Below are 13,426 nucleotides of genomic sequence, written 5' to 3' on the forward strand. Positions count from 1 at the left end.
AAAACAAAAAAACCAATTAGATTGAATTGTAGAATAGAAGGGGCAGAGGAAAAAATCATAACTGGTAGATAGAACAAAATAACAGTGTAAACAATGGAGAGAAAATTGAATTAAAATAACACAATCTCAGTGGCTTATGGGACTTCAGAAAATTATCTAAATTCATGCTGTAGAAGTTCTGGGAGGACAGGAGTTAGGGAATGAGCTGAAAACTTCCAAATTTGGTAAGAGAAGTTCATTTCTAGAAGCCAGGAAAACTGAATAGGATAAAAACAAATAAATCTACATCAAGTTGTGTCACTGTCAAACTTCTGAAAACTAAGGACCAAGAAAACATCGAAAGCAATGAGAGACATGACACTTGACCTATAGTGGTAAATGAGAATGGATCATGTTCTCTAGGACATCAGATGTCCTAGAGAATAAAAGAAAGGGTACAGCATTATTCAAGTGCTAAAAGGAAAGAATGGTCAGAGAATCTTATATTCAATGAAAATATCTTTCAGAATGTATAGCCAATTAAGAAATTCTCAGATAAAACTGAGAACCTATCCCGAACAGACCTATAGTAAAAGAATGCTTAAAGAAGCTCTCTCAGCAGAGAGGAGGTGGTTTAAAACATAGAATCCTGGAACATCTTAAGGGATAAAAGGGCTCAGCAAGCAAAAATGCAAATACACACAGTACCTTTCCTGCTCCTCAATCTTCCAAATAATTGACAGTTGAAGCAAAAATGGCAACAATCTTGCCATTCTACATCCATGTAGTAAAAATATTAAGACAATTATTATGTGATGTAAAGGGAGGAAAAATTTCTATGCTTCACTCACACTGATAAAATGGTGACACTAGGTGACACTGTCTACTGTTATGGATTACATATCAATATTTAGAGCAACCATTAAAAAGGTATTCAAAAAAATTAAAACACTATAAAAATCAAAACACTATAAAAAATCAAAACAGAATCCTTCAAATGTACAAGTAACCCACAGGCCAAATTAAAACAGAAAAAGAAAGAACAGAGACAACAGAGGGCAAAAGTAAACTCTAGAATATCAATAATTACATGAAATTTAAATGAACTGTCTATACCAATTAAAAGGGATGGATAGAGTAAATTAAAAATCATGACCCAAGTTTATGCTGACTATGAGAAAATAACTTTGAATGTAATGATACTGTCAGTCTGAAATGAATGTATGGAAAAAGATATATCTTATAGACATTAATCAAAAGAGAGTCAGGAATGACTATTTTAATATTGAATAAATACATTTCAGAGCAGAAAAATTACCATAGATAAAGCAGGATATTATACAATGATAAAAGAATCATTCCAAGTACATATAACAATACTGAATGCATATAGTCATAACAGAGAATTTCAAAATATATGACAGAAAGAAGATAGAAGACATAAATCACCAATATCAGAAATGCAACAGTGGGTATAATTATAGACCTTGCAAACATCAGAAGGATAATAACAGAATCCTATAAACATGCATAAATTTGACAACCTAGATGAAATAAGTCAGTTTTTAGAAAAATATAAACTATCATAACTAAATATGAAAGAGATCATTTGAATAGCTCTAAATTACATAAATTAAATTTAAAATAAAAACTACCAAGAAAAATATCTCCAGGCCCAGATGATTTCACTGGACAATTCTAGACAAAGTTAAAAGAACTAGCATCAGTTCTTCACAATCTCAGAGAAAATAGAGCAAGAAATACTTCTAAATTCATTTTAGGAAGCTAGTAATATGCTGACATGAAAATCAGAAAAAGCCAGTACTAAAGAAATGCCTTCCCTCTTAAAATAAACGTCATAATTCTTAACACATTCTAGCAAACAGAATTCACCTTTACATACAAAGACTTACATCATGAGCAAGTGAGGTTCATGTGGTGGCTGGTTCAACATTTGAAAATCAAGCATGCATTCCTCCATATTAGCAGGATTATAAAATCACAGTATAATAAAGATCAGATCAGAAAAACATTTGGCAAATTTCAAAATACACTTATGAAAAAAAATTTCAAAATATAGAGTGGAATGATACCAGTTGGTAGAGAATATATACCTACAGTATAATAAAATACCTGCAGTTAATGTTATGCTTCATGGTGAAAACAATGCTTTCTCAGGAACCAGGCAAGGTTATCTGTTCTCATGTCTTTAATTCAACATGGTTATACAAGTGCCACAAAGATCTAAGACAAAAAAAAAAAGGCTTGCATATAATAAAGGAGGAAATAAAAATGTCCCAATCTGCTTATGACTTAATACAAAACTCAGGAAAATCTACAAAAAAAAAATCTTCTACAGCTAATCAGTGAGTTCATGAAAGTTGCTGAATAAAAGGTAAGCACTAGCAATGAATACATAGCCACCCCAGTTAAGACTGTATTACAATTTACAATTGCTCAACAAATGAAATTATTAGTATAAATGAAATCATGAGATTATTTTTCCTATTTTTAGGTTGCTTTTGCTTTTTCATGAAAGTGTATTGGATCTTGTCAAATGCTTGATCTACAATAGTCATGATCATGTGGGGGCGTTTTTAAACTGTCATTTCATTAACATGGCATATTATGTTGATTGATTTTAGTATGTTATACATACTGTATGATTTTATTTATATAAATTTTATGAAGCCACAAAATTATAGGAATGGAGAGAAGACTAAGGGGCTGCCAGGGGTTGATAGGAAATTGGAAAGGGGGTACGATTATTAGTGGGCAGTATAAGGTATCCCATGGTGATGCTGTAGATGTCATGACTGTTTCAAATTCCTTATCCTGCTTCTGTGAGATGTTATAACTAAGGAAACAGAATAAAGGGCTTATTGAGTGTCTGTATTATTTCTTGTAATCTCAATTAGTTTTCAATGAACTCAAAATCATTTTTAAATAGTAAAGGAAAAATCATTACAGGAATTTTTCTCAAGAAAACTAGGAGCACAGGACATGTAGAGTTTCACAAGAATACATTTTTGATGTACACATACACAGTAGAAATGAGTGAAAATATAAGTGATCAGATTATCTTTGTATCTATTATATATATAAAACATTATATATGATATAATATGTGTAATATTATACATATATAATGTAAGTTATGGTTCTCAGGGCTATGAAGCTAGGTAGTGAAATAATGCTTAAAAATTTATTTCAATACAAACTTTGAGTCCAAATGAAAAATATGTCATTTGGCAGTTTTGAAAATAAGATTTGGGTTGATAACTTTTGTCTTTGCTTTCCTAATTTTCTTTAGTGTTCTTTTACTTTATTTTATAATTATTTAATTTAATTTTGATTTTTTAAATATTTGGCATACTTTGAGTAAAACTTCCCACTGTAGCTTTACTTTAATGAAAAATTGTGCAATACATTCCAACCTCTTCAGTGCTCCTTGTTATTAGCTACTAAGTTCTCTAGGTAATCTGCTAATTGGTTTATTAAATAAATCTAGAGAATTACTTTCTTCTACAAATAATTACTCCAACTCTTACAAAAGAATGAACAGTTAGAGTTGCAACTACATAAGCACCAGGGAAGGCAGATACCAGAATGATACTAAATCATTTTTCATGGCCATGCATTTCTAAACATAGTCACTACATGGGGAATTTGAATTAGCAATGGACTAAAGCCCTGCCTAGCAGAGCATACCTTCTACCAAAGAACAGATGTTTTAAAATACACATTCCTTCATCAAAATCTTTGTTATCATCATTGGAAAAAGCTATGGGTCCTTTACTATGTATTGAGGAAGACACTATGACTTTTAAAAAGCAATCACAATCGCAACCTTATATCATGGTATAATTCTTTTGAAATTATATTCTTGCTCAACAAATGTATTAAATAAAGAGAGTAGCTGCATGCATTCAAAATGTGATATGAAAATAATGCTTTTGATTTGATAAACAGATCAGAAGAAGTTGAATTTATATCATATCAGATTTAAGCATTAATATACAAGACACTATATATTACTTTTGGCTGAAAGATAATCACTAAACCCATGATAATTAATTATGCAGGTTTATCTGTATCACACATGTTCACTGATATGCATTTTAGCAATAATTTTTGGTGGTGACTACTACTACACGTCAGACCCCAAGAGTATAAACTGTAGCATCTGCTTTTGACTGTGTACATTCACTTCAGGGAAATAGGGAACAGAGGCAATTATCTTAAAAAATTTCAAACCAAAACACATTTGTGATTTATTTATTCAACCATTCTTATACTCGACGGTGCATTTTTATAAACTATTGCTTTATTTTCCCCAGGATAGAAATAGATTACCTCATGGATTAAAACTCTGAAACAGTCCAGATTAAATTTTATATACATTATATACAATATATATTAAATACTATATATATTTATACATATTTACATATATAAACAAATATATATGTAAATATATATTTATTTATTTATTCCTGGCTATTTATTTTCACAATGGTATTTCATTATATATATTTTTAGATAAAAAAGAATAATGGAATTGTTTAGATATATTATAAAAACTTGCTACAATTAAGCATAAGATCATACAATATCTTGAGAGAAACACATAAGTAAAATGTGAAGAAAATAAAGGAGATAATCTTATTTTTTTTTTTAACGGGGAAATTTGTCACAGAAATTCTGGAACAATGACAAGCTAGAAAGATATGGGACTTATCCTTTGCTCCACAGACTTGCTTTCATTGTAAAGGCAGAAATTCTTTTTTCAAATGCAAATAAAATGGAGGCAAAGAACTCAGTTAAATTAGCAGGCTTCGAGCTAGAATTAGTTCTCATTCAGCTTATGCCTTAGTATAAAAGTGAAATTTGGGTCTGAAAATTGTAAATCCATGCTCTTGTCCTTTTTTGTGTATTTATTTATTTACTTTAGTAAGCACAAAGGAATAGTGAGGGAAACAGATTCTTCAGCCTTTCCTGATATTTCTCACATTCAAAAATGTCAAAGTATTTTAGCCATGCTGACTCTTATGATATTTGGTAGAGAAAAAAAATGCTTTTTCATCAAACATTTTCATAATCAATGACAATGTCACATGAGTCCTGACAAGCCTTTCTGAGAAAGATCTCATTACATTTCTAAGGCATTGAACATATCCTGAAAATACTCAGTTACCTACCTGCTCTTCAATAAACTTAGTTTAATAAATACCAAAATGAGCCCACCATGCCATCTGTGTTCTTCCTGCTTGTAATAAAAAAGGCATTTATCTGATAATGACAGACTTTTCTGAGTGCACCAAGTACTTTATTTTATGGTGGTGTTTATGCTGCTTCCTCTAAATGAAATAATGCAAGATGTTTCTTATTTCAGCATCTGTTCCCATAATCTCTTAGCCACTTCACCAGTGACTTGCATTACTCCAAAAAAAAAAAAAAAAAAAGAAGAAGAAGAAGAATCCATTTGATGGTTTCATCTCATAATTGCACAGATAGTCCTGCTTTCTTTTCCACACATTGTTCTCTTTCAATCCACAAATGCAATAAAGAGAAATGTTGATTGTATGAATTAAGAGAATGAGAAAAAGTGAAGTACATATTAATGAAAAGTATTTATAGTGTTTATAATAAAATTCTGGAGTATTTTCTTCTTATTATTGAAACAGCTACTAATAGCTCTCCTTGCTTTAAAGAATTTAATGTGGATGCCCTGAACTGTATTTTATATTTCATCTCATGTCATGAAAAATGGAATAGAAACATGAATGTCCATAGTTGTTGTTATTATTTTATAATCAGAATCTCCAAACCTCAAATGCTTTACCTAAATTTATGTATCAGAAGTATGTAGTGACAAGTATTGCAAACATTTATTTTAAGACCCTACCCACAAATATATCCTTGATTGTTCTATTACCACTTCTATTAAATAGCATCTAGCGTATTACATGTATTTGTACGTACAGATTTATCATAAAACTTCAGAAAAGTCACTTCTACATTACATGGCAAATACCAAATACAGAGCTGAGGGAGAATAAATTAATGAAACCAACTACAATTAATGGGAGTGGGAAAGATGTTGATATTTATTAAATTGAAAGGATAAAGAAATTGAAGTTAAAATGTAAAGGACCAGGTTTTGTAAAAGTTTCCAAGCTGCACTCAGAGCCTGAAATTCCTGTGGCAGTTAAGACAATTCCCGGAACTGCCTGTTAGATGTGTGTGGAAATCTTCCCCTGACCACCTAGTTACTAAATCACCCCTTCCCAGAAACCGTGCAGCTCAGCACGTACACATCTCAGGGCTTCAACCAATCAGATTAAATATATACCTATCTTAGTACTAACCAATCACCCCCACCCGACCTGTTCCCGCCAATGAATGTGCTAATCATGTTTTGGAGTTGTTATTTGATTTTCCCGCAGTATATGATGATTTGCTAAAGGAGGCTATGATGTATGTAAAGCCCCTGCCCTCTCTAAAGAATGTATATAAACTCTGCTCAAGTGGTTCTCAGGGCTCTTTGTTCTCTGCTCTTCTGAAGTGAGCTCTGAGCCCCAGTATGCTGGACCCCCAATAAACCCTTTGCTGTTGCACGAGGCGGTCTCTTGGTGGTCTTTTTCTCCAACATTCGCCGGACGTTTTCATCTGGAGCCCCCAGCTGAGATATCTGGTCTAGCCCATCAGGTTTTGCCAGTTACTCAGTTCTAATCTTTATCTTGGACTCGTGTTAAACGTTTACTGTTTGTCTTTGTCTGTGTCACGTTTGTGTTGTCACTGTCCCTGTTTGAGTATCCCCCATTATGGGACAAAGCACTTCCATGCCTCTGTCCCTAACCCTTGATCATTGGACTGATGTCCGCTCAAGGGCCCAGAATCTTTCTTTTTCAGTAAAACGCAGGACCTGGCAGACTCTCTGTACTTCAGAATGGCCCACCCTCGGAGTCAGATGGACCCCAGAAGGATCCTTCTACTTCCCTCTCATCCGAAAAGTCAGAGATATTGTCTTTCAGCCGGGGCCACGTGGCCACTCAGATCAACAGCCATATATCTTAACCTGGCAGGACCTCTGTGAATCTCCTCCCACATGGGTGAAGCCTTTCCTTGTCCCTGCCCCCACTCCGACCCCTTCCCCCACAATCCTATCACTCAAACCCTCTGCTCCTCCCCATCCTCCCCCTCTTCCCTCCATTCTCCCTGAGTCACAAGATTTAACTTTACTGGACTCTCCTCCCCCTCCTTATCCTCTACCCTCACTCCCCAACCCCCAACACACTCCAGATGACCCTCCCGTCGCTGACTCAGCCTCTCTGCCACTGGAGGCAATTGGGCCAGACCCGAGCCCTCCAGAGGACTTCCCTGCACTAGCAGCATCAGCCCCTCCTCCCCTGGAGGAAGCTGGGCCAGCTAAAGGAACCCGCCGATGATGAATAATAGAAGCCCCTGTGATGCTTCCTCTCCGTCCCTACGGGCCCATGATAGATGATGGCCATGGAGGGGAAATGCAAGCCAACCAATACTGTCCTTTCTCCTCCTCAGATCTATATAACTGGAAAAATAACAATCCCCCTTTTTCTGAGGACCCCACCCAACTCACAGGTTTAGTTGAGTCGCTGATGTTTACGCACCAGCCCACTTGGGATGACTGCCAACAACTCCTGGGGACTCTCTTCACGACAGAGGAACAAGAGAGAATCCTCTTGGAAGCCAGAAAGAATATTCTCGGACCAGATGGGCGACCAACCCAACTTCCCAACATCATTGAAGCTGGCTTCCCCTTAAACCGACCCAACTGGGACCCCAACACCTTTGAAGGTAGCCCACTTATCGCCGGGCTCTAATAGCGGGTCTCCAAGCGGCCGCCAGACGGCCGACTAATTTGGCCAAGGTAAGAGAGATTATCCAAGGGCCTAATGAGTCTCCCTCTATGTTTCTGGAGAGAATTATGGAAACATATAGGAGATATACTCCTTTTGATCCTCAGGCAGAGGACCAAAAGGCATCTGTTGCAATGGCCTTTATCAGGCAGGCTGCCTTAGATATTAAGAGAAAGTTACAACGTCTAGATGGATTACAAGATATGACCTTAAGAGATTTAGTCAGAGAAGCTGAGAAAGTATATTATAAGAGAGAAACTGAGGAAGAGAGGGAACAGAGGAGAGAGAAGGAAAGGGAACAAAAGGAGGATGAAAGGAGCAAAAGGCAGACTAAAGCATTGGCTATGGTCCTGGTCACAGCAGCAAATAGGCCAGAAGTTAAAAAGCAGGGAGACAGGAAGGGATACCTGGGCCCACGCCAAAAGCTGCCCCTGGCCTCAGACCAATGTGCCTACTGTAAAGAAAAAGGACACTGGGCCAAAGAGTGCCCCAAAAAGAAGCAGCCGCGCCAGCCCACCGTGCTGACTCTAGAAGAGGACTAGGAAAGTCGGGGCTCGGATCCCCTCCCCGAGCTCAGGGTAACATTTGAAGTGGAGGGGACCCCAGTGAACTTTGAAGTGGATACAGGAGCAGTATACTCAGCCCTTAAGACCCCACTGGGCCCCCTATCAAATAAAAGGTCCCTGGTTCAAGGGGCTAATGGCAGTAGATATCGGGCTTGGACAACTAAGAGGACTATGGACCTAGGAAAGGGAAAAGTCCACCACTCTTTCCTAGTAATCCCAGAATGCCCGGCCCCATTGATGGGCAGGGATCTGCTTACCAAACTCCGGGCTAGAATAACCTTTAACCCTGATGGTCCCCAAGTGGAGTTTCTAAATCCTTCAGTAAAAACTCCCATGGTCACGGCTTTGACTATGTCAGTAGAAGATGAACATCAACTCTTCACGCCTCCTAGGACTGATCAAACAGGCAAACTACCCCAGAAATGGATAAAAGCTTATCCTAATGCCTGGGCAGAAACTGCTGGGTTAGGTCTAGCCATAAAACAACCTCCAATAGTAGTAGAATTGAAAGCCTCTGCCTCTCCAATCAGTGTTAAACAATATCCTCTAAGCAAAGAAGCTAAGGATGGGATAAGGCCCCATATTCAGAAATACCTGGCTCTTGGGGTCCTAAGGCCCTGTCAATCAGCCTGGAATACCCCCCTGCTGCCAGTAAGATAGCCAGGGACTGGGGACTACCGTCCTGTTCAAGACCTAAGAGAGATCAACAACAGAGTGCAGGACATTCACCCCACAGTACCCAATCCATATAATTTGCTTAGCACTCTGAATCTGGAGCGGGAATGGTACACTGTGCTGGACTTAAAAGATGCTTACTTCTGCTTGCCCCTACATAAGGACAGTCAGTTGCTGTTTGCTTTCGAGTGGGTAGACCCAGAAACAGGAACATCTGGCCAACTAACCTGGACTAGACTCCCACAGGGGTTCAAAAACTCCCCCACTCTCATTGATGAAGCCCTCCACAGGGACCTCAACGACTTCAGAACTGCACACCCCGAAGTCATCCTACTCCAATATGTGGATGATCTGTTACTGGCAGCCGACACCAAGGAGAACTGTGAGTCTGGGACCCAAGCACTATTATCCGAGCTTGCTCAGCTTGGATATAGGGCTTCTGCCAAAAAGGACCAAATTTGCCAGCAAGAAGTAATCTTCCTGGGTTATTCTCTTAGGGGTGGCAAACTATGGCTCACTGAGCCCAGAAAACAAACCATTGTGCAGATACTGCCCCCATCTAATAAGAGACAACTCAGAGAGTTTCTTGGGACTGCCGGCTTTTGCAGGTTATGGATTCCTGGGTTCGCGTCTCTGGCTGCCCCTTTATACCCGCTGATAAAGGGGGATGCCCAGTTCCAATGGACCCCTGAGCACCAACAAGCCTTTGATAATATCAAAAAGGCGCTGCTATCTGCTCCGGCCTTAGCACTCCCAGATGTAGAAAAACCCTTTACTCTCTACATCGAGGAAAAGAAAGAAATAGCATGGGGAGTGCTCACTCAGACTTTGGGACCTTGGAAAAGGCCAGTAGCATACTTATCAAAAAAACTGGACCCAGTGGCTAGCGGGTGGCCCCATTGCCTAAGAGCTATAGCAGCGGCAGCCCTTCTAATAAAGGATGCTGATAAATTAACATTGGGGCAGAAGCTAACCATTATAGCCCCCCATGCCCTGGAGAGCATCATCCGTCAGCCTCCAGACAGGTGGCTATCAAACTCCAGAATAACCCACTACCAGAGCCTCTTGCTTGACAAAGACAGAATAACGCTGGGACCCCCTGCTCCACTCAACCCGGCTACACTGCTGCCAGAAGAATCATCAGGACCCATTGCTCATGATTGTCAACACATACTGGCAGAGGAAACCAGTGTACGACGAGACTTGAAGGATCAGCCACTGCCTCGCCCTGAAGTCCTATGGTTTACGGATGGCAGCAGCTTCCTCCAAGACGGTAAGTGGCGGGCTGGAGCAGCAGTAGTTAGCGAAACTAATGTCATCTGGTCCTCTAATCTCCCAGAAGGGACATCAGCTCAAAAAGCAGAACTGATTGCCCTTACGAAAGCACTGGAACTAGCAACAGGCAAAATGGCCACCATATACACTGATAGCTGCTATGCATTTGCCACTGCTCATGTGCATGGGGCTATTTACCAACAAAGGGGGCTATTAACCTCCACCAGAAAAGAAATAAAGAACAAAGATGAGATCCTCCACCTTCTCTCGGCAGTGCAGGGCCCTAAGGAACTAGCTATAGTGCACTGTCCAGGGCACCAGAAGGGGAACAACCCCGTGGCAGTTGGAAACAGAAGGGCAGATGAGGAAGCTAAATTGGCAGCCCTAAACGGAGTGACCCTGTTAACTTTTTCCACACCGGGGGAGCAACAATAAGGAGACTTGGCTGCACCGGAACATTCAGGCAACTTATCATCTGAGGAGACAGATACAGAACTCTGGGACCCTACAGAGCCAAGTTTACAATTTCAAAAAGCCCAACTTTATGTCAAAGAGGTACACCCACTTAGGCTCAAAGAAGTTACAGGCACTCTTAAAGGACTGAAGAAAGGACTTATTATTGACTGACTCACAGAGGAAAGAAATAGCTGAGCAGGTGACTAGAGCTTGTCAAGTCTGCCAATTAGTTAATGCTTACCCATCCAAGCTTCCTGCAGGGAAGCGCTTACGAGGAACCAGACCAGGACAATTCTGGGAAGTGGACTTTACTGAAATTAAGCCAGCAAGGTATGGACTTAAATATCTCCTAGTCTTTGTAGATACTTTTTCAGGATGGTTTGAAGCCTTCCCCACGAAGAAAGAAACGGCTCAGATGGTGGTCCAAAAGATCCTAGAAGACATTTTTCCAAGGTTCGGCCTGCCTAAGGTAATAGGGTCCGATAACGGACCGGCGTTCGTGGCCCAGGTAAGTCAGGGATTGGCGAGGACCCTGGGGATTAATTGGAAGTTACATTGTGCTTATAGACCCCAGAGCTCAGGACAGGTAGAAAGGATGAATAGAACCATCAAAGAGACCTTAACGAAATTAAGCTTGGAGACCAGCATAAAAGATTGGACTATGCTCCTACCTTATGCACTGTTTCGTGCAAGAAATATCCCCTCCGCCTCTTTGTGTAACCTCACCCCTTATGAAATTCTCTATGGCGCCCCTCCTCCAGTAAGGGACTTAACCCCAACTCTGAGACTTAATGATTCCTTTCACACCCCCTTGCTTGACAGACTCAAAGCCCTTGAACAAACCCAGCGATACCTGTGGAAACAGTTGGCCACTGCTTATCAGCCCAGAGACAAGGGAACCCCACATCGATATCAAGTGGGAGATTTTGTCTACATGAGACGGCATCAGGTGTCCTCCCTGGAACCCCGCTGGAAGGGACCATACCAGGTGCTGCTTATAACACCTACAGCGGTGAAGGTGGATGGGATCGCTTCCTGGATCCATGCCTCCCATCTGAAGCCTGCGCCCTGTCCGGACTCCGGCTGGAAACTGGAAAAGACTGGTAACCCATTCGAACTGCGTATTCGCCATATGGATAGGGCTATGGACCCTCCCCTTGACCATCAGCAGTCCTAATCCCCATCAACCTGTTCAGCAGCAATGGCAAATTATAAATCCTACTGGACAGGTCGTATGGTCCATCTCACATACAGCTCCCTTATGGACTTGGTGGCCATCCCTTCATCCAGACATTTGTCAGCTTGCCATGGGCGATTGGGATATCCTAGATGTAGAAAATCCCAACCAAATCCCATATTTTGCTAGGAACTGCCCCACAAGCGCAATAGAACAAAAATATGGAGGTTGCAGTACCCCAATGGCTCGATGCAAACTGGCTGAGTTGGATTTCTATGTCTGTCCTGCGGACTTCTGAAGTCGCAAGCAGGCACGATCATGTGGGGGACAAAATGATTTATATTGCAATACGTGGGGATGTGAACAAACAGGGACTGTTTATTGGAAACTGAACTCCCCTGATAGTCTAATTCGGGTAGGACGGAATGACACCAAGTTAAACCCCCGTGACTGTCATGCAGATGGATATAAGACAACCAAGTGCAAAACAGGAGTTCTATGTAACCCTCTAAATATAACTTTTACACCCAAAGGTAAAGGACACCCTCAGTCATGGGTGTCAGGAATGTCCTGGGAAATGAGGTTCTATGTACATGGATATGACTATGGTTTATGGTTCATCATAAGATTTAAATGGAGCCCACCAGTAACCTCGGTAGGGCCTAATCCCATCAAGTCGTGGCTCCCACATACTCCCAAACCACCCAGCCCTAGCCCATCTCCTCACATTAACCCTCTCACTTCCAAATCCTCTATTCCCTCTACTCATACTAATATTGAATCCTCCCCATGGGAACTCATTCAAGGCACTTTTACAGTATTGAACTCCACCCAGGCGGAACTAACTCAGTCCTGCTGGCTCTGCCTTTCAGCAGCACCCCCTTACTATGAAGGAATATCTGTGAATGGAACCTATGATATAAGAACTAATGATTCATTCTGTACATGGGGTGTAAATCCTAAGTTAACCCTCCCGGAGGTAACTGGAGCAGGCTTATGTCTAGGGTCCCCACCTAAAAATAAACAACACTTATGTACCCAGATAGAAGAGATCAACACCTCACAGGGCTTCCTAGTCCCTGAGAAAGGGACCTGGTGGGCATGCAACTCAGGGCTAACTCCTTGCATTTCAGCCCAGGTATTTGACAGCTCTGTAAATTATTGTGTAATGGTGCAGATACTCCCCAGGGTGCTCTATCATGATGCAGAATCATTTGAAGGTCTACTAGGGGGACAAACAACCCGATTTCACCAGGAGCCAGTGTCCCTTACTCTCGCCATCCTATTGGGGATAGGAGCTGCTGCAGGAGTGTGTACGGGAAGAGCTGCTATGATCCGTGGGTCACAACAAATGGCCCAATTAGAAACAGCAATAGATCAAGACTTGAAGACGTTAG

The 13,426-nt window shown here is 40.4% G+C and overlaps 1 protein-coding gene across 1 annotated transcript; it reads left to right on the forward strand.

Annotated features, from left to right (window-relative positions):
- Positions 1–6,792: 6,792 nt before the first annotated feature.
- On the forward strand, positions 6,793–12,029 carry LOC124100791 (uncharacterized). Its single transcript, XM_046456400.2, is given in 4 exon segments — positions 6,793–7,251; positions 7,333–7,818; positions 7,821–10,827; positions 10,865–12,029. Coding segments are annotated over 4 exon segments (5,103 nt in total). The 5' UTR covers positions 6,793–6,806.
- The last annotated feature ends 1,397 nt before the right edge of the window (positions 12,030–13,426 follow it).

Source organism: Marmota monax, unplaced genomic scaffold (assembly GCF_021218885.2).
Source record: "Marmota monax isolate L192 unplaced genomic scaffold, Marmota_monax_Labrador192_F-V1.1 WCK01_AAM20220418_F8-fsc01035, whole genome shotgun sequence".
NCBI lineage: Eukaryota > Metazoa > Chordata > Mammalia > Rodentia > Sciuridae > Marmota > Marmota monax.